Source organism: Panthera tigris, chromosome B1, assembly GCF_018350195.1.
Source record: "Panthera tigris isolate Pti1 chromosome B1, P.tigris_Pti1_mat1.1, whole genome shotgun sequence".
NCBI lineage: Eukaryota > Metazoa > Chordata > Mammalia > Carnivora > Felidae > Panthera > Panthera tigris.
Genome location: NC_056663.1, coordinates 164,261,621 through 164,284,137, shown reverse-complemented (window position 1 = coordinate 164,284,137; position 22,517 = coordinate 164,261,621). Strand labels below are relative to the sequence as shown.

At 40.6% G+C, this 22,517-nt stretch overlaps 1 protein-coding gene across 6 annotated transcripts in view; it reads right to left on the bottom strand.

The window, feature by feature from the left end:
* The window catches only part of CORIN (corin, serine peptidase), a 251,162-nt gene that overhangs the window by 65,961 nt on the left and 162,684 nt on the right, over positions 1-22,517 (bottom strand). For 5 of the 6 annotated variants that reach the window (XM_007075910.3, XM_042984584.1, XM_042984587.1 and 2 more), the window contains exons 7-11: positions 18,164-18,271; positions 16,398-16,508; positions 14,596-14,712; positions 10,528-10,635; positions 4,460-4,691 (exon numbers count right to left, since the gene is read on the bottom strand). In XM_007075910.3, the coding sequence (XP_007075972.1) occupies positions 4,460-4,691; positions 10,528-10,635; positions 14,596-14,712; positions 16,398-16,508; positions 18,164-18,271 (676 nt within the window). The remainder of the gene's footprint in view (positions 1-4,459; positions 4,692-10,527; positions 10,636-14,595; positions 14,713-16,397; positions 16,509-18,163; positions 18,272-22,517) is intronic. The other variant, XM_042984586.1, reaches the window with a different exon arrangement.

Sequence of the window (22,517 nt, the reverse complement as noted above, 5' to 3'; positions counted from 1 at the left end):
ATTTGTGTTATCACATTTGTACAAAGCATATATATATGTATATATATATATGTATTTTCTTCTTTTGAGAGAGGGAGAGAGAGAGAGAACACGTGCGTGCCAGTGGGGGAGGGGCAGAGGGAGAGGAAGAGAATCCTAAGCAGGCTCCACGCCCAGTGCCGAACCCTTCTCAGGACTCACACAACCATGATCATGACCTGAGCCAAAATCAAGAGTCCGATGCCCAACCTACTGAGCCACCCAGGCGCCCCTGTACAAAGTCAGGTATCAGCCTGTCTCACAGGAGATTTCTTTACTTCCGGTGGGGGAAGAATGGTCTTGCCTCAGCACATTACCAAGAAATGAGTTACATAATTAAAAAAGAAAAAGAAACATAACCAAGTAAGTTTCAGGCAAATTTTTTATTTCCTTTCAAATGTATTATTTATTTTCAGAAGTTTTCAACTTTAAACTATTAATTTCAACAAAGGTCTCGGTCTCACCCTCGATAAAATGGGGCAGGCCTTCTAGAAGGGTCAGCTCCAGTCTGGCCAGAAACTGGTAGGGAAAGGTTGACACTAGAATGGGGGAAAATTTCAGAGAAAACTCTGTCTACATTTACTCTTGCACAAGGCAGAGCATAATTTAATGCTGGTTTAGCCTCAGAATTTGGGGCAACAACAGATCCATGGCATTTCCACATTAGTTTTGCAAAAATGGGAAATTCAATAGTGTTCAATAACCCTCTGTTAGACTGAAGAGTGTTATTGTAGATTTATAAAAAAATGTATATGACTTAATTGCTGCGATTTTAAATTAGCCATAGGATACCAAATTACATGGAACATTGTCTAGTGCCTGACTCTACCACTTCCTATTTTTTCCATAAAATGGAAATAACACAAGAATACATTAAAATAAAACAATAGTAGTGCAATAAGACAATACAATCAAAATAAGACAATGCAGCCACAGGCAGCAGCCTTGATGGTAGGGGCCTCTCTCAGAAGGACATTTTGAGAAGGAGACAGCAGCAGTACCCTAACATATTTAACACATTGTAAGGGCTCGAAAATGTTGTTTTTCAGGCTCAAAAGATTTTTTTAAGAATTAAAATTTTAATTTTTAATATTTAGTATTTTTAATATTTATTCATTTTTGAGAGAGAGAGGGAGACAGAGGGTGCGTGGAGGTGGGGCAGAGAGAGAGGGAGACACGGAATCTGAAGCAGGCTCCAGGCTCTGAGCTGTCAGCACAGAGCCTGATGGGGTGGGGGTGGGGCTCAAATCTACAAATCCTAAGATCATGACCTGAGCGGAAGTCCCGACACTTTACCCTTTACCGATGAGCCACCCAGGTCCCCTTTAAAGACTTTTTTTAATGTTTGCTTTGGAAAGAGAGAGAGAGAAGGAGTGCATGCCTGCGTAGAAGGGGAGGGGTAGAGAGAGAGGGGAACAGAGGATCCCAAACAGGCTCCGCACTGACAGCAAAGAGCCTGATGAGGGACTATAACCCACGAATGGTGAGTTCATGATCTGAGCCGAGGTCAGACGCTTAACTGACTGAGCCACCCAGGTGCCCCTTAAAATTTTATTTTTAAGTTATGAGTCAGGGGGCGCCTGGGTGGCTCAGTCAGTTAAGCGTCTGACCTTGGCTCAGGTCATGATCTCATAGTTCATGGGTTCGAGCCCCGCATCAGGCTGACTGCTGTCAGTCAGTGCAGAGCCTGGAGCCTGCTTCCAACTCTATGTCTCCCTCTCTCTGCCCCTCCCCTACTCGCTCTCTCTCTCACTCTCTCTCTCTCAGAAATAAACGTTAAAAAAATTTTTCATGAAATTTTAAGATCAATAAACAAGATTGGCAAAAGCAACATTGCTTCATGAACATATCAGTATATTAATCTTGAACGAATATAAAAAAATCTTACGAACAAATAACCAAAATGCAAAAGTCATTTTGAAAGCCACTGAAAATGACAGATGTACTTGTAGATACGAGAAACAGAAGGAAAGTGTCTGAAGAAAGTTCACTAAAATGTTGATTGAATAACATTTCAGTCTCATCTTGGGTGTTTTAATATGAAACATAAGCCCTGAAATTATAAATCATATGTGCATGTTAATTTGTTCCAGAGAATACTGCATTACGGACATTTTTTATACATATGAAAAGAAAATCAAGGCAAACATTTTTAACGTATCATCAGAAGTGATTATTCACTATCCTTGACCTTGCTTAGCAAAAGTGGAATAAAATTGAGAAATAAATTTTTCACATAAAATGGGTAGACCTTTTATTAGCGATACTTTAAAAGGCATTTTCCAGAAGTTTCCAGAATTATGTCTGCACAAGGCAACATTAACTTTTACTCTGGTTATCCAGTTCCCCAACTCATTTTGAAATTTTATTGCTTCCTGTCCTCTATAGATGCCCCCCTCCTTGTCATCCGCTTGATATTGGGTATTTAACTTATTGTTTTCCCATCTGTCCACTATATTGATATCACTGCTTTTTCTTAAAGCTCTAAGCGACTTCTGATCCCAGCATAGAGCTTCCGTAGTTACCGCTCACATTTGGACAAGCACATCTGTATATTCACCCCTGATGGAAAACAGTGCGAGGAGTGCAGTGGCCCGCCTGTGTGACCACCTCTTGGAAAGACGCCATCTCTGACTACGTCACAACCCACAGCACAGGACAGGAACCACCTGCCACCAGACAGTAGTGTTCCTCTCCTGCCATCAGAGCTGGTGTTCATCAGATCTGCCAGTCAGAAGGCGTCACCCTGATGCACGTTCATTTACTCTCCCAATGACTCTACCCAACAACCTCCTCTCTTGATTTCACAGACAGGAGTAGAAGAGCCAACGCTGAGAGAGACGGAGGAATCTGTCCCCGGCCACGGGGCAGCGAAGGAGAGCCAGGACGTGGCCCAGACAGTGGACTCCGGAGTAGTGCTCTTACCCCGAAGTGGGGTATCGCTCGTTCTAAATCCAAGCCGCAAGCTTGAAATTCTGCCCCTTATTTCATCCCAGCAAGCAGGAAAACGTCAGCAACGTGCGTGCCTTGTCCAACCTTCAGGCCACTCCTTATGTAATGTCCCTAACTTTTTTTTTTTAATTTTTATTTATTTTTGAGAGAGTGCAAGCAGGGGAGGGGCAGAGAGAGGAACGGAGGATCCGAAGCAGGCTCTGCGCTGATAGCAGTGAGCCCGACGTGAGGCTTGAACTCACAAATCGCGAGATCATCATGTTCCACTGACTGTGCCATCCGGGTGCCCCTATGTCTCCAACTTTTGAGTGCTATCAGGAGGCCGCATTTTGCTTATTTACTTTTAATATAACTTATTGTCAAGTTAGCTAACATACAGTGTACACACTGTGCTCTTGGTTTCGGGGGTAGATTCCCGTGATTCATCGCTTATATACAACACCCAGTGCTCATCCCAACAAGTACCCTCCTCAATGCCCATCACCCATTCTCCCCACTCCCTTAGCACCTCCCCCCAATCAACCCTCAAGTTTGTTCTCTGTATTTAAGAGTCTCTAATGGTTTGCCTCCCTCACACTCTGTTTGTAACTATTTTTCCCCCTTTCCCTCCCCCATGGTCTTCTTTTCAGTTTCTCAAGTTCCACATATGAGTGAAAACTTTTGATATCTGTCTTTCTCCAACTGACTTATTTCCCTTAGCATAATACTCTCCAGTTCCACCCACATTGTTGCAAATGGCCGGATTTCATTCTTTCTAATTGCCAAATAGTATTCCATTGTATACATAAACCACATCTACTTTATCCATTCATCAGTTGATGAACACTTGGGCTCTTTCCATGATTTGGCTATTGTTGCAAACGCTGCTGTAAACATTGGGGTACATGTGAGGAGGCAGCATTTTATTTTATTTTATTTTCTTAAATGTTTATTTATTTTTGAGAGAGACACAGAGCACGAGCGGGGGAGGGGCAGAGAGAGAGGGAGACACAGAATCCGAAGCAGGCTCCAGGCTCCGAGCTGCCAGCACAGAGCCCGACGCGGGCCTCAAACCCACTGACCGCGAGATCATGACCTGAGCCAAAGTTGGACGCTTAACCGACTGAGCCACCCAGGCACCCTAGGAGGCAGCATTTTAAATACACCCACGTTGCCAGAGAAAGAGGCAGATACACTCCATCTTCCGTTAACTCACATTTTAGAACACTTCTTGATCCACCAAAATGAAACGTGGATGATCTTATTGGATTAAAGTCTGTGAACTACTATCAAAGGTAGTTCATGCCTCCGCTGTGTGGTACTTCAGCAGTTACTTCTTACTCAAATATTCATTTTAGAATTCCTACTTCTTTACCATTTCAATGTATAATTTGTTAAATACAGAGCTCCTTAGCAACATGGACTTTGTCTAAACTCAAACTTAGTCTCTGCTCCCTTGGTTCTCCCTGAGGGGAAGTGAGGGTGCTTGGGGGAGACCCCACTGTGTTACCTGCAAGGTGGAATACGCTGGCTTGTGTTCACATCACACTTTGGTACCAAGATGGTGCAAGCAAAGAACATGAGGTATTTGTAACAGTTGGTTTGAACAAGTGCAGGGAAAAGGGAGGACTCCCAGCTGATGGAGGCTTCTTTTTGAGTCCTGTGGCCAAGGTAATTTGGATAATTTGTATGGTTGTAGGGCAAATTCATGCAGAGTTCCAACGTAATTGGTTCACATTGACCTAACAAGAAAACAAAACACACATATAGGCATGTATCTATATATCTATGTCTACATCTATACCTATAGTAAATTTCATACATGCATTTACATGTATTTACATACATGCATTTACATACAAGCATTTACATAGAAGCATTTACACACATAGAAAGAGGTTGCTTGCTTGTTTCTGCCAGAGTGGAATTATACCATTCCTATGATTCCTCAATTCACTTTTGTTGCTTAATTATTAATCATGACCATCATATAAGTAAGTAGATGCAACTCTAACCATATTTTTCCTAATTTCTTTAGTGTAATTTTACAAAAATGGGATGACTCACATGAATTTTTGATGCAGTCTTTTTTTTTCTTGTGTAAACCTTTCTAGCTTTTCCTCTACCGCCCTATCAAGTTTTAACTTTTTATTGGTATATTTTATTATATGACTAGCAGACCTATCACATGGATATTTTTTTCTTTTCTATATGTGGAAACTATATCGCTAATGATTTGAGATGAGATAGAAGCTTTCAGTGTTTCCCAGCCAAGGAAGATGAAAGGGTGAAGTTGTGATCATACATTATTCTGGAGATCTCTACTGAACGTGGTAAGGGCGACCGAATCTTGTTAAGGAATTCTCCATAGAGTGCTAAGCAATATAAACTCTCAAAATATCTATCAACCTCACATTCTATGATTTACAGCATCAATAAGCTTTTTTATCTTAAGGATTATTCACTCACTCACTAGTTTGATTTATGACAGCCACTAGAGGGCAGTCGTGTCACAAACGTGAAGACGTTTAATCCTGCAGGACTGTTTCAATGCGAGTTTGATGCCGTGCTCATTAGCACATTTTCCTGAACATAGATGAGATTTAATAAATATCTGCTGAAAAAAAAATTGATCCTAATTGAGTCTTAATGATATCCAACTTTTCAAAGTCTGAAAACATGTTTGTTAAATTCAACCTAAAGAGGGGATTGTTAACTAAATGATGTTACATCCTTGCCACGATGAAGCCATTGGAAATCGTGTATTTTTTTAATGTTTATTTTTGAGAGAGAGAGAGACAGAGTGGGGGCGGGGAGGGGCAGACACACAATCTGAAGCAGTCTCCAGGCTCTGAGCTGTCAGCACAGAGCCTGATGCAGGGCTCAAACTCACGAACTGAGATCGTGACTTGAGTGAAGTGAAAACACGCAACTGACTGAGCCACGGAGGCACCCATGGAAATCATGTATTAAATGATGGTCATTTACATGAGAAAAACGGCACTTTCAACATCTACTGGCATATACAAGATTCTAAGATTCATCTTTGCCTCAAACTCTATATTTATTTTTATCATTATTTTTAATGGTTTGATGAGTTTTATAAGGTGAACATCCCTGTACCTACCACCCAAATCAAGAAATTGAACTTTGCCAGACATCCCAGATGACCCTCCATATACCCTATCTTCTATCAAGCTTCTCCTTTCTCCACAGAATAGCAACTGAGTTCATAGTTGTCACCTTAGCCTTCTTACAGTTTTATTACCTAAGTGTGCACTTCACCCTAAATACTAGAGTTAAGCCTTGCCCATTTTTTAAAACTTGTTTTGTTTTCCCCTCCATCCTTTAATTTTGTTCAAATTTTTTAAATATTTTTTTTTATTTTGAGAGTGGTTTATTTTTTATTTTGTGCACTGGTGAGCAGGGAAGGGACAGAGGAAGGAGAGAGGAAGGAGAGGGAGAGAGAGAGAGAGAGAGAGAGAGAGAGAGAGAGAGAGAGAGAATCCCAAGCAGGCTCCATGCTCAGCACAGGATGAGATCACAACTGTGAGATCACAACCTGAGCTGAAATCAAGAGTCAGATGCTTAATCGACTGACCCATCTGGACGCCCATCCTTTATTTTTAATTAAAGTTTAACTATGGAAGAACCCAGAGATTTGAACTGTAGAGCATCCCAGAGTTTGACTTTGCTGACTACTCAGTCCTGGTGAAGTTAAATATATTCCTCTGCTACTCTTATTTCCAGAACATGGGCAGCTGAATGCAGAGGGCCGATTAGGCTTCATCCCTTAGGTAAAGCTATAGGTGCTATGGTGTTTTTTCATCAGAAGGCAAAGTGTAACTGATTTCTCTCCTTTTGTGATGTCAGCAGCTGTAGATGCTCAATGCCTTGACCCATTAATTCACTGATTAATGTTACCAAATGGTAACCAATCAGTGTCACTATATGGTAATATTCTAACTTAATCATTTAGTTTTCACTCATTAGTTGAGAATACTTTTAGAAAGAGACCATTCCTCTCATCTACTATTTGCTCCCAAGGACTAAAGTCCTTAACCCTTATGGTGTTTGGTTCCTTTACCACATCCCTATACTATCTGTTCCTTCCAACTGGAGATTGCAAGGAGAGGACAGTAAATTGGGAGGTCAGTAGGAAGCTATGTAAAGAACAAAGCGGCCCATTGCTTCTTCAGCATTGGAGGGGAAAAAAGGCATGAGTAAACATGTAGAAGTAACAGTTGATGGAACACTATGGGGAACCTGAGAGTCCCTGGGGTATGACAGTCATACCTGGCTTCATACAGCCATGGTGCTCATGGGCACAGAGAGTGGGAGGAAGGACACATGCCCAGGAGCTGCTCTTTCCACAGGGTTCCCCGGCTGTCTGGATTGCACACCGCCATGTGGAAGTGAGGATTAGTATCCCACACCCTGCTCCTACCCCCTACGGCAAGGATGTGTCTGTATTTTGCCTCAAGGAGGTACTAAAGATTTGGGATTGTGACTGGATGTGGGAATACTGTGATACTTCAAGCCTCTCAGTAAACAATATCATCAGAGATGTGGGTTTTAGGGTTTTTTTTTAACTGTACGTATTTCTGGGGGGCGCCTGGGTGGCTTGGTTGGTTAAGCGTCCGACTTCGGCTCAGGTCATGATCTCGCGGTCTGTGAGTTCGAGCCCCGCGTCAGGCTCTGTGCTGACAGCTCAGAGCCTGGAGCCTGTTTCAGATTCTGTGTCTCCCTCTCTTTCTGCCCCTCCCCTGTTCATGCTCTGTCTCTCTCTGTCTCAAAAATAAATAAACATTAAAAAAAAATTAAAAAAAAATAAAAGGTATTTCTGGGAGTCTGAGATAAGCCATGGACTTCTCCACTGAAAACTTTGAAAACTATGAAGACTTTTTTATATTCAGTTTCAGGGATGCCCCATACCCTTGCAGCCTAGCCATGGACAAACCACTAAGCTAATAATTCTCAACCTTGGCTGCCTATTGAAGTCACCAGGAAATTTAAAAAAATACTGATGCCCAGGTCCCAGTTAGTATATCTTCAGAGACCATTAGTAAGTTATATATTATGGGATAGCAAGAACAAGTGTCTTCAAGAACCAGAATCCCAGCAACTCCAGTAACAGACTGACTCCATCAGACAGAATATCCACATTCTTCAAACTCATACTTCCATTAGTATGGAGCTAGAGAAAGACAGTGCTGTGTAGTTGTGCCTCAGAATCTAGGTAACGATAGTCTCTCTAGCGGTAAGGATCTTCCAATAATTAATCACATATTCAAATGCATGACGTTTTCTGAGAGAAGATGCTCCTTGACCAACTTTACAGACATACCACCATGAAGCTCTTTGAAAAATGAGAAAAAAAACATCTTTACTTCCAATTGGAAGTTAGGGATATAAACTATTTTTAATAACAGAGAAGGAGTGAGGGACCAATGACCAGCCCAGTGCCTGGAACTCAGAGGAGGGGATGATCAAATGTCTGCTGAATATATATGGAAGAAGCTGGCAAGAATATTTGTGGTGAGTGAAGAAGCTGATGAGACAGTGAAGTGCTAAGGACATTGTTTGAGTGTATTTAAGGAACATAAAGAGAAGGGTGCCTGGGTGACTCAGGCGTCCCTGAGTTGAGCGTCCCTTGATTTTAATTCTGGTCATGATCTCACAGTTCATGGGATCAAGCCCCACCTCGGGCTCCACACTAACAGCACAGAGCCTGCTTGGGATTCTCTCTCTCCCTTTTTCTCTCTGCTCCTCCCCCGCACTTGCTCTCTCTCTCTCTCAAAAAAAAAAATAGTAAATAAGCATTCAAAAAAGAACATAAAGATAAAACTCACACAGTATACCTGAGTGGAAAGATGGCACTATGTTCTCCCATACTGAAAAGTTGTCTCCAGGAAGGCAGAAATCATGTCGCCCTTCTTCACCATTAAAGTGCCTGGTGCCCATCCCAGAGCCTGGAACATTGTCTGCACGCTATAAATACCAGTAGGCTATGAGCCAGAGTTATCTAGTGCCCTTCTTTCCACTTCTCTTTTTGACAGGTGTAACATATTTTTAAATTTTATATTTTGGCGTATTTCAAAAATGGAGAAAATAGGACAACATACGCTCAATTCCTCCCCACCCAAATTTGACACAGGCTAACAGTGCCCTTTCAACTTTTTTTGAATCTAACATGAAGTGCCATTCCATGTCGGACAACCCCTAAAGCCAATAATAAACACATATCTTTGAGATGACACTGTCATTGTTGACAATTACTTACGCCAAGGTAAAGGTGTAGTAAAGAAACAATCCTGAAAAAGTTCCAGAGCAGATTGGGAGATAAAGCAACGTGAAATGGACCCAGCACATACGTATACATATACATATACAGATACAGATACAGATACAGATACAGATACAGATACATACATGCATATGAACACACACTTATTTACATCAGTTTAGAGTGAGGAAAATGGCAGTATGTCTTAATGGTTACATTAATATCTATCTCAATCGTTCTCTCATATGGAAATGGAAATGGAAAAGGCTTGGGGATTGTGCTTTTCCCCAAACAGTTATTAAGTGCTCATGAAAATAAACAAAAACTCCTCAGTCTGGGTTTTTCACTGGCTGCCTCCCTCACATCCCTGTGGGTACAGGAGCAGCCCCTATAAGCTCTACAGTGACGCAGAAAGGTCACTGGGTAAAACTAGAACCTGAACCTTTCGGCCTTTCATCTGGGAGATAACCTTTATACTTTCTTGTAAACGAACAGCTGACAGACCTGCTTCTAAACCTCAAGCCCCAAGCTGAAGATGAGGCCACAGGTTGATTATAAAAAGTGAAAAAAGTGAACAGAATATGAAAGCGGAGCCCACAAATAAGAGTTCATTACTAGAAATCAGAGTCTTTTGGGGTTTTCTGATTCATTTTCAATTTCCCACGAGAGTCTATACAGCCGTCTGCAATCCCTGCCCATTCTCTCTTCCCCAGGAATTCCCTCTCCTGAAAGCTTCTTTTGAGAAAGCCACCTGTTTCCACCATTTGTCACCAAAACAAATTTACATAACAGCCTCAAGATCATTACAGGCCAGCAAAGTTCCCGGAAAGGTGAGAATACATCTTATTAGGAGAACAGACCCGCCACGGTTTTAGGTGGCTGTTTAGATGAACTTCATATTCCCTTCTTGGATAAAGTTTCTATTTTTGAAGGTGTGCTTTCAAACGGAAGAAAGATAGCATCTGCCCATAGATGGAGCCAAGAACGTAATATATAGGAGCTGATGTTGAATTGAAAATAATGGTAATGATATTAAGCAAGGTGGATTTATAGGCCGTTCACAATGACACATTTGTTTCTGATTTAAGTTAACTAAGACCATTTTGTTTCTTTTCCGCTACCACATGCAACCTTTAAAAAAGAAATATGTATATAAATGTACACACACACACACACACACACACACACACTTGGAGGGATTCCGGATTTCAACATTTTAATGTCAATTCAAAAGAAAACAGCCAAATGCACATCCTGACATGATGATCGCATTTGTCAGCTGCTGTACTTACTACAGTTATTTAGACTGTTGTTCGGGTCACAAAGGGAGCTACCGCCACATGAATCAAGGCAGGAATTGTAGAGGCATCGTTGGTCGCCTTCTTGACATGGAGTCTGACCTACAGAGGGGGGGAAAAGGCACATTTGCTTTCATCATCTGTAAAGTCCTGACACTGGGATAGAAAGTATCAAGAACGTCTGGTGGAGCGGAGGAATGACACAACTTTAATTCCCTTCCAATTTCTCCAAAAATATTGAACACATGTTAAATATGTAACTTTCTGGATTAATTGTCCTGGCAACTAAATACAACACTGTTATTCCAAAAAGGATTCTGTAGGAATGAAGAAATAAGAGGCAACCTAGCCTACAAAACAGGTGGGTGTTACTTTTAACGGGGGGAAAAAGGTGTTTTATGTTTACATGGGTGAATAAACTTGATTACAGAATAAAATGTAGGTGGTTGGAGAGAAAGGCCAAAGTAATGATCTTGGAATTTTGAGTGTCAAATGATATTATTTTAAGGACTCATTTGCACCCAACTCTATTCTTCCCTGTAAGGAAAATGCTTTCCCTAAAAATAAATAGGGCATCAACACCAAGACAGTAAGGATACTTTATCATGGTGCAAATCTTATGCAGCTGCTATCCATATTTTCTGTATGTCCTTGGAAAGTATCACTGGCCTAGCTATGATGACCTGAGAATTGGGTTTCTTGTTTCCAAATGAATGAAAGCAGTAACATCAGCCTAATGGCTTTTCCTTAAGGTTTGTAGAAAGGAAACTGCTTTTCCCATTGATTTCCTGGTCATTTGTAGGTTAAATGGATAGGGTAATAAATTACTACCCATTCTCTCTCTACCTCTTGTTCATTATAGTCAGTTACTTTCATATATGTCATCTAGAATCTAGAAAATCTTGCAAGGCATTTTTAAGTATAAATAACAGTATATGTGTACATAAAATCATTCTTATCTATAATTCTCAGATAATGTTTATTATATTGGACTCTTTCCTTCCCATTAATGTGCAACAGTATATATCACAGCCTTGAAAGAAAACAGATACCACTCCTGTTTTGTTTTTTTTTTAATATCATCAGGGTCAAACCACTTTTGCAAGGTAAGCCAGGCTAATATCAATGCATCCAGTCTCTTAAAGAATTTCAATAAGACAACCTGCATTCATTATTTCAGCTGGTATTGAGCGTCTGCTATGTGACAAGCTTAGGTGACAGGCTAGGCATGAGGCATTAAAAGATAAAAGAAGTGAAATGGCTTATACTCCACCTAGGCACGTGGCCATGAACAGAACCTTACACACACAGCTAAGCCGTGTGATCACTGTGTATGTAAGGTATATGTAAGGCAGTAGAAGCAAACTAGGACAATAAGGGGAGAGCTTCTCAAAGGAGTTTTTAAGGCAGGTGGGTTAAGTTGGCATAAGAAGGTAGAATGGGGTGGGGCGCCTGGGTGGCTCAGTCGGTTAAGCGTCCGACTTCGGCTCAGGTCATGATCTCACAGTTCAATTCGTGAGTTTGAGCTCTATATCGGGCTCTGTGCTGACAGCTCGGAGCCTGGAGCCTGCTTTGGATTCTGTGTCTCCGTCTCTCTCTGCCCCTCCCCCACTTGTGCGCACGCTCTCTCTCTCAAAAATAAATAAAAATTTAAAAATAAAAAATAAATAAAAGAAAGAAGGTAGAATGGTTTCCCAAGCAGAAAGCAGAATACACAAAGGCTGGAGTGGGGAGGGCACAGGCTGGCATCACTGGAGCTTCGGGGAGACTAGACAACAGGGCTGAGAGGGGAGCCTGAGGGCTGTAGAGGCCTGAATCTTGAATGGGGCCCAAAGGCCTGGGCGGCTTCTACTTCCCTCCCCAGTCTTCCTAGCAGAGCCGGCCTGGGATACTGGTGACAACATTCTGGAGTGGCACCTTCCCCCTTCACTCCTGGCTCTAATCATAGTGGCCTTCTCCTGGTATCTACATATATGCCTTGTTCCTCTCCTCCCTGGGACCTTCGGACAAGCGGATCCCCGTGTCCAAAGTGCTTTCTCCAGTCCCACCTTACTTCATTAAGTCAGCTCCACTCATTCCTCACATCTTAGCTCCAACGTCTCTTCCTCAGGGAAACTTCCCTAAGGCCCTGTCCCAGCGCATGCATCCCATATACAGCACAAAGCTCCCTGAACTTTCCCTCCTGGCCCATGTCACTCCTTGGTAGACACTGACTTGCACAATTATTTGTGTCACGCCAGTCTTCCCCAGGGGCCTGCAGACTCCATGACCTATTTCGCCTGCCACCAGATTCCCAGTGGTTGACCACATATTAGCACCACAATATACATTTATTAAGTCAGATTCATTAGATTAAGTAATATGAAGATGGTAAAAATTTTACTTTTGATCCACTTTATTGCATGACTTTCTTACATCTCACATATGCTAGGAAATAGTTTATAAATCTTGCCATTGCATAGTAAAGAATCCAAAATTGTCTCAAACACAGATGAATTACGTCGAAAGAAAGAACAGTTTGATCCAAAGGGAGGTGCTTGGCTGATATGCACATCATAACTCATGGCTAGAAAAGAATCTGCTTCTGAATGCTAAAATTGGTAAAATGAAGTACTCATTACCTGATTTCTTAGGTACTACATCTGTGATTAAAAGTACCTCTTTTTAGGCCTGGTATGCTTTTTCATTGAAGTTATTCTAAGGATCAATATTCATTATGACAAAATTAATTTAGCTACAGGTGACCAACCTCATTGGCCAATTTGTGATATACGCACCCCAAGACATGTTTTAACACAACAGTCGTGTGATAATAATAGCTCATGTTTATTGAGTGTTCACAATGTGCCAGCCCTCTGAGTAGGTATTACTCTGAGTTTACAGGCACAGAGCCTGAGACACAACAGAGTTCAGTTACCAGCCCAAAGTCACCTACAGCCACATTCTTTTTTTTTTTTTTAAGTAAGCTTCACACCCAGAATGGAGCCCAATGCAGGGCTTGAACTCACAACCCTCAGAACAAGACCTGAGTCCCCCAGAGCTGAGATCAAGAGTCGGATGCTCAACTGACTGAGCCACCCAAGCATCCCATCCAGCAGCCACATTGTTAATGACTAGGCTATGCCGGTGAGTGGCAAGGTCACTTACAAACAAATGTAGTGATTTTTAAGTCAAGGGCTCTTCTTTTCTGACAGAAATAGACACAGTTTAAAAACCAACTTATTTGATTTTCTTTTCGAGTTTCACAGAAGACATCGGTGACCCTTTTCAAGTGTAGTTGAGTATGTTACTTGTTAATGTGAGGCATGAAACTGCTTCTCTGTGATCGATCACTGAATTCTACTCCTGAAAACAATATTACACTATATGTTAATTAACTAGAATTTAAATAACGACTCGAAATAAAAAAATAAATGAAAATAAAATGACACGGCAGGGCACACAAAAAAAGAGAGAGAAACTGTTTCTCTGCACATAGTTATTTTAGAAGGCAATCACATTTTTTATTTGTTTGTTTATTTTTACTTATTTATTTTTGAGATAGGGAAAGAGAAAATCTCAAGCAGGCTCGGAACTGTCAGCACAGAACTCAACATGGGGCTCAATCTTGTGAACCACGAGATCGTAAATCTCAGCGGAAATCAAGAGTTGGGCGCTTAACCAACTGAGCCACCGAGGCACCCGGGGAGGCTGTCATGTTTGATTTCAGAAGCCAGCTCCTCCTAATTGTAACCTAATGTAATTTAACAGAATACTACAGACTCAACTTTTCTTTGATCATCGTGTTGACATTCCCCATAAGACAGATCACTGAATCTCCCATGCTGTTTAAGTGTTCAACCTCCACCGTCTATCCTGAGGGAGGACTGTTCAGTGCAAGATGCTGGGGAATTATACTGACCACAAGGAAGGGTTTTACGGCCAGCCAGTGCTGTGAGCCATGCTGAGCCGGGCAATCTGGAATTGTTTATGTGGAAATCCTACGTAAGCATTAGGTAACTCCCAACTCTTTGCTCCATTCCCAGGGAAAAGTCCGCGGGTGAGGAATGCTCCCACACTTACTGTCGCCGCAGTTCTCCTCATCAGAGCCGTCCCTGCAGTCCTCGTCTCCGTCACACTGGAAAGAGCTAGGGATACACTGTCCGCTCCTGCACTCCATCAGACCCTGGCTGTGACAAGCTGCAGAGGCCAGAATAATATTTGCTGCACTGATTTGTACTTCTGTCTGCGGATCGTAGATAGGATTCCCGCTTATCTGGCATTACCAAGAAATGAAACGTTCTATCTGCATGTTCCACATAAATGAACGAATGTGTCATTAATTTGTTTCATTCCACGTGTTTTGGGAATGGAAAGTTTTCTTTTGAGGCTCTCTCTTGCCATGTGAAATAGCACTTACTAAAAACTAACGTTTTCTTGATAAGGGCAGGGTGAGAAAATTGTCTTAAGGATCATAGTAGCTTTATTACAAATATAAAAGCTATAATTTATTAAAGGCTTAGCATACGGCAATAACTGTGCTAGCAGTATTATGTATCTAATCTCAGATCCTCATAACAGACTTGCGAAGTAGATATTATCAACCTTGTATAGAATAAGGAAACTAAAGTCTAGAGAGGTTAGCGTCCGTCTCAAAGCCACAAGGCTGTTAAAAGCTGGTGCCGGAATGTGAAGGCAAGGTTCTCTGACTCAAAGCCCAAACATTTCATTTTATTCCAATCTGACCTAATGGGCCAACGAAATGACGTATGTGAAAGAATTTGCATAGTACCCCGCACATAATAAACACTTTATTTCAAAACTGCTTATGACATCTTACATTTGATAGGGATGGTCTAGTGGCTACTAACCTTCCAGTTCCTGAAGGTTGTCTAAACTCTATCCCTATTGTCTTTTCGAGCATCAGAAACCCATTCATGTAACCTCAGCCTTCACTGAGTTACTGTCTAATATTAAAGCTCCATATGCTTGAACTGAGGCTGAACACCAGAATCGGTAGACCTGAGTACCATGTCCTTGCTTTCCCAAGATCCATCGAGATATTGTCCACTCTGTTTGACTATGTCCACCAGCAAGGACTCAGTTCCAATTCAATTCAGGGAAAGGGAAAGCTGGGTGTTGCATTTGTTAATTAATGTAGATGGCTTTTCTTCTGTCAAAATAAAACCCATATTTCTATTTTTGCCTCAAATTATAGGCAAATTAAATATTCAATCTCATATGTATCAATTTGCCTATTTTTATTAGACAGCAAAAGATGGAATAAAAACTTTAATTGGTTTGAACATGCACCAAATGCATCATATTAACTCCTTCAGGTCAATACTATTCTCGTTTAACATCTAGCTTCTACTATTCCAGACTGTCTACTCACCCAGAAACACAACAGCCCGTAAAGTTGTAATTATTATCATGTGCTCTATGTAACCCTAGGAACACTGAAGGCTTTCATGTCTCTGGCAATCCTCTCCATGTTCTCCCACAAATAGTGACTGAGAGCATGTTTGGAGGTTCCTTCAGGGAAGCTTAGTTACTCATACATAGCTTGCAGAAAAAGAGTCCCCCAATCTTTGGGAAGAACATCCTCTTTGACAAAGTTACAGATGCAGAAAGGAGATGCGTGGCCAGTGAGACAGAAAACAGACACCGGCCTGGCCAGGGCAGCCAAATTAAGCTTGGAGTTCTGGGGAGACACATGTGGAAGCCAGATACATGACACTGTAATTGCCATCACACCGCTCAATTATTATCTTCATAGATTAGAAGCAAAGTACAGCGATCTTCCCTTTGAGTGCTGGGCACTATATTTGTCTAAACAGGCAGAAAGGAAAAAATAAGCAAATGGAAATCCGCAGGGCACTTACAGCAATTGACCTCGTCGGACTTATCCACACAGTCATGGTCACCGTCACAAACCCACTCTATTGCAATGCAGCGCCCATCTCCACAGCGATGCTCCTTTGTGGGATTACAATCTGGAGGAAACAAAAACTCAGGGGGATGTAGAGAACCAGCACGACAAAGACTGAGAGCTGAATGACTCATGATTCCAGCTGAAGAGAGTCTGTTCTGATTGTTCAGATACCTTCAATGCTTTCTCTATGGTGGCTCCGGCATAATTAAAATGCCACCTCCTACCCCAGCATGTGACCCACTGGCCACCATCACTGTGGGGTAAGATCTGTCTGTTTTTCAAATGAGTAACAACCGGGCAGCTTTCTCAGGACCCATGGGTTGTTCCTGTTTTTGTTTTGTTGTTGTTTTCTTTCCTTACGAAAAATTTTTATTTTTACATTGGCTAACATAAACAGACCTCTGATGTGGGTTTCACAATGTAGATAGCTGATTTGATTTGTGAGGACTCTACCATGTGTCTAAGAATTGTGACCTACCTCTCTCTGATAAATTGGGAAGGCAAATATCTCCTGTCATCTTTCCTGATGCTAAGCTTAGGCTTTTTATTAAACTATCTTAATATATAATTCATATTGGAAAAAAAAACTCCTGGGTAAGAAATGCAGAATATTTATATTCTTTTCATGATCCTTTTTAGCCTAGATTTAACCTCTTCCCTAAACTATACATTCCTGGAGAAAAAAAGAGAGGGAATTAAGTCAAGTTTCTTCTCACAGAGAGCAGACTCTATGGGATTCCTTACCATGAGATGTGGAAAAGCCTTAATATAAGTGACCACTTAACAGATGTGTGTAGATTCGTGGATAACAGATTCAATAATGAGGAACAATTATGAGTATCCACTGAGAGAGTACCACTGTCGTTGACAGACTCATGGAGCAACCATGGATCTGAAAGGTCATATTGCAGCAATAAAGTAAGGTATAGTATATGGAAGATGAAGTGCTGAGAAAAGAAGAAAGACACAATAGATGGGATACATGTGCAGAAACCAGAAGAAGCACCATGTGCTCAGCTTGCTAATAATGATGGGCAAGTGGGGCAAAGACTTGTCTAAGGGAAAGTTGTAATTATTACCGTTACAGAGGCGCAAAGTCACCCTAAGAGCACAAACTTCATGATATCCTACTATCTTCAGAGGAATTATGTTGAGTGGTTAAGACCATTCTTTTTTACACAGTAACTATATTCCCTGGTCCTCTCCATTGACCTGTCCAACTACTCAAGCCCTCCACCCCATCCCCCACTTCCCCCCCCCCGCTTTTCTCCAGTTATCTCACTGTAAAAGGGGGGTTTGGATTAGGTCATCTATAAGACCTTTCCCAACTATAAACTCTATGATGTACACACAACAATACATCTGTCTGTGAAGTTTTGCTCAAGAGCTCAAAATCAAATATGGGCCACTGGTCCTAACCAGAGAAGAAATACAACACTTTCAAGGAGAAAATTTTAACATATTAACAACCGTTACCCATCTTTCCACTCTACTTCTTAAGCACTTCATTATTGTGACTTTAAGAAATATTACATTGACACATAAGACATGACTGAGATGAGTAATTGGAAAAAACCTCCTCTTTCTAAAAATAAGGAAACCAGCCATTTTGCAAGTTAACCTGCTAATCACGTGAACAAACAATGAGCTACGAATTCTGGACTATGCACGTCTGTCATTTTAAATGAAAACCTTCAGGGAAACAATACTACTTACCACAGTTCTGCTCCTCACTCAGGTCCCCACAGTCATCATATCCGTCACACACAAGGCTATAATTAAGGCACTTGCCCGTGTGACAGTGAAACAAATCCTCACTGCAATCTGTATATAAGAGAAGCCGCTGATATGTCATCAGAGCAGAACAGGATGTTATAGGATATTCATTTAACAAAAGCATATCAGGGGAGGGAAATCATAATGGTAACCAGGTCCACATCTACTGTTTTACCAGTGAGGAGACTGTGATGCAGAGACATCCAAGGTCTTGTTCAAGATCACTTACCAAGTTCCTGCAGAGTGAGGACTAGAACCTTCTGGCTCCCAAACCAATGCTTCTAACACTTTCTGAAAGTCTTTATCTGAGATCCACTTTATGTTACCTGAAAGCTCTTTTATAGTCAAATACGAGCACAGACACTCTCAACTCAACAAAGTTCCTAATGAAATTCATGTTCATGCAGAATGAATGACTTTTAATACAGGCTGAGTAGTTATTTCCTTAAAACATTTCCTTTAAAATGAAAGTCTAGGGGCACCTGGGTGGCACAGTTGGTGGAGTGTCCAACTCTAGATTCAGCTCAGGCCATGATCTCATGGTTTGTCGGATCAAATTCCATGTCGGGCTCTGCACTGACAGCACAGAGCCTGCTTGGGATTCTCTCTCTCTCTCTCTCTCTCTCTCTCTCTGTCTCTCCCCCACTTGCACTCTCTCTCTCTCTCTCAAAATAACTAAACTTTAAAAAAGAAAATAAAATGAAAGTCTAGTTTTGTCCATGATAAGCATGAACAGAATGGAGAGAAAAAGTTATTTAGATTATAAGGTTGTTATTTTCACACACACAATATCATTTAAGTCAACTCAGTGTTTCATAACATGACCCTCAAATAATCAGTACTGGGCTAGATTATGGTGACAAGATAAGATTAAGTGCTATGTAACCTCCAGAAGCTTAAAGTTTAATGTTGAAATAAGTAATATGGAAGGACTTGGACTTGGTCCTTGTACTAGATCTTGTACTTGGGTGAACCAGATACTTGGGCACCCTGGTTCTGCCATCTACTACTAGCTGTGAGAACTTGAATAACTGGAGTGGTTACAGTCTATGAATCTGTAAACTGATTTATGAAACTAGGATAATATCAATTACTTAATAGGGTTTGGGGAAGAGATTAATAAGTATGTGTAATGTAAATTAATATGTGTAAGATGCCGGTACAATTCAATGCAAAAATAACACTCTTCAACAAATGGTGTTGGGCCAATTGCAAAATTAAGTCTAGCTTTTCCCTCAAACTGTATACAAAAACTGTCTCAAAGTGGATCACAGACTTCAATGTAAGAGCTAAAATTATGACGTTTCTAGAAAAAAAAAAACAAAAAAACAGGAAACAATCTTTTTGACCTTGGAAGAATTCTTAGGTATAACAACAAAAGCACAAGCCATTACAAAAATAATAATAGCAAATGGACTTCATTAAAGGCTTGTGCTTCAAAAGATACTACTAAGAAAATGAAAAGACAAACCACATACTGGAATAAGTAGTTGCAAGTCATGTATCAGATAAAGGACTTACATCCAGAATATATATAGAACTTCTAGATTCAATAATAAGACAACCCAATTTCAAATACGTGAAAGAATTGAATAGAAAATCTTCACAAAAGACATACGAAGGAGACATAAAAAAGTGCTCAATATAATTAGTCATTAGGGAAAGGCAAATTAAAACCACAATAAGATACCATTACATATCCCCTAAGATGGTAATTAATAATAATAACAATAACAATAAACAGAAAATACCAAGTATTGGCAAGGATTTTGAGAAACTGAAGCTCTCATATATACTTGCTGGGGATGCAAAATAATAATGCTACATTAGAAAGCAGTATGGCAGCTTTTCATAAAGTTAACTATAAACCTTATCATATGATTCATGATTTCCATCCTTAGAAATCTACCCAAGAAAAATGAAACAAACATCCATACAAAGACTTGTATGCAAATGTCTGTGGCAGCGTTATTTATAATAGCCAAAGACTAGAAACCAAATGCTCACCAGCTGGTGAATGAATAATCAAAATATAGAATACTCAAATGATGAAATACTATCCAGCAATTAGAAATATCATACCATTGATACATGTGACAGTACAGATGAATCTCAAAACCATTATGCTAAATAAAAGAATTCAGATACAAAGACTACATATTGTATGACCCATTTATGAAATTCCCAGAAAAAGAAAACTTACAGAGACAGAGATCAGAGCAGTGGTTACCTGTGGCTGAAGGGGTGGGAATGGGGACTGACTACAAATAGGTGGGAGGGAAATCTGAGGGGAGATGAAGAAGTTCTAGAAGTGGATTGTGGTGGTGGTCACACAACTCCATAAATTTACTAAAAATCAATGGGATAACATATGGTATGGAAATTGTACCTCAATAAAGTTATAAAAATGTTTTAAATCAATATGTGTTAGGAAGCCTGCATTTAATAGAAATGAGATTTCTTAAAAGTATTTTCTCTTATTTAAAGTGAATTACGTTCAAAATACAGATTCTTTTTTTTAATTTGTTTAAATGTTTATTTTTGAGAGAGAGAGAGAGAGAGAGAGAGAGAGACAGAGTGTGAGTGGGAGAGGGGCAGAGAGAGAGGGAGACACAGATTTTGAAGCAGGCTCCAGGCTCTGAGCTGTCAGCACAGAGCCCTGCGCCGGGCTCAAACTCACGGACCATGACACCATGACCTGAGCTGAAGTCGGACGCTTAACCCACTGAGCCACCCAGGTGCCCCCAAAATACAGATTCTTAAGGCTGGAGAGGGATCATGGAAGACAGGATCTCAGTAGAGTGGATGGGATGAAAGTTTCAGCATGATTCAAGCAGAAGGAATAGCAAGAACAAAGGGGACACTTTTGAGGACAAGTCTACTTGGCTGATGAAGACCAAGAATCTAATTGTCTCCTAAATTCTACCTGATTGCTTCTCCTCAAGCAGAAGTCTGCATCTCACATGACTGGTGATGGGTACCTCTTCACTGTAAACATCCCAGACTCTATAATAATTCCTTACCAAAATTCTTGGGCATGGATCAGTTAAACTGTTGGCCACATACATCAAAATATTATACTTGTTACATGAATTATAAGTTTCTATTTCACGAAGCGTTCTTCGAAGAAGCTATTTACATACTTGTAGGGTCATATCGTTTAAAAAATGTAATGTTCCTTAGGGACCATCTATCTGTTCAGTGCCTACATTAAGAGGGTGCATATGTGGACAACACACACACATGTGTCTACATACATGCTCCCACTTCTACACACACAGAACTCTGTAAGTGCTTTTTATTTATTTCGCCCAGGCTGAATAAGTTTAATAACACGGATGACCATCATAAAGGAAAATAATTAAAAAGAGGTCCCAGTTTTCACCTGACAGGACTATTTCCTCCCATTCAGCAGAGGGCGCTAAATCCCCACCCTGCACCCCACGCTGCACACATGCTGAGTCAAGAAAGGTTACAGACTTTGATTCTCCTGCCCACTCTGCAAAGTTAGGGAATTTGTGCATCAAAATATATACATTTCCTTGGGAAATTTGAAAAAAAATCTTTCTTATTATTGTTTAGTTTTTAATCTAAATTACTCTTGTAGCAGGTTTTGAATCAGTATGCTAGAATCAGCAATAACCAGGGGCCTCAATTTGACCATCGCGCAAAATGGTCATTTTGCATTCCCCAGAGGAGGGAGTGGGGTGGACGGGGTGACATATTTTAAACGATAGGAGTTAATTTTCTTTTTTTTTAAGCAGTACATTTCACTTTTTTTTTTTTTTGATGGTAAGACTGGGGAATCAAATACTTCTTTTAGAATCTGATTAACCTTGGAACATGCCAAAAATTTCCAATGATTCATGCATCCCTTCTGTGAGGCCCATTCTAAAAACGTTGCATATTAAAACACCTTGCTGTAGATATTTTTTAAGTTAATGCTGTCATCTATTAAATTATTTCATAAAAATAAACATTTATTTCATAAATGGAGATGACTCAAGCATTTTTTTTTTAATTCTTCATTATTCACACAGGTGCAGATTGAACTTTCCACTGTTACCACTTCCTTGGTTAGAAGCCATTTTCCGAGGATAGATACAAAATGAGCTGCATTTGGAAAACAACTTGTTACCTCCCTGAGGTCTGCGTGATTAGTAAACACACAGAACCTTAACCAGAGGCGCTGCGCAGCCAGAAATGCATAGCAAACAGCAAAGATCACAGTGCCTCCTTTTATTGGAATAAATGTTTATTTGGACTGAAAAGAGATGCCAGCACCATTTAGGGC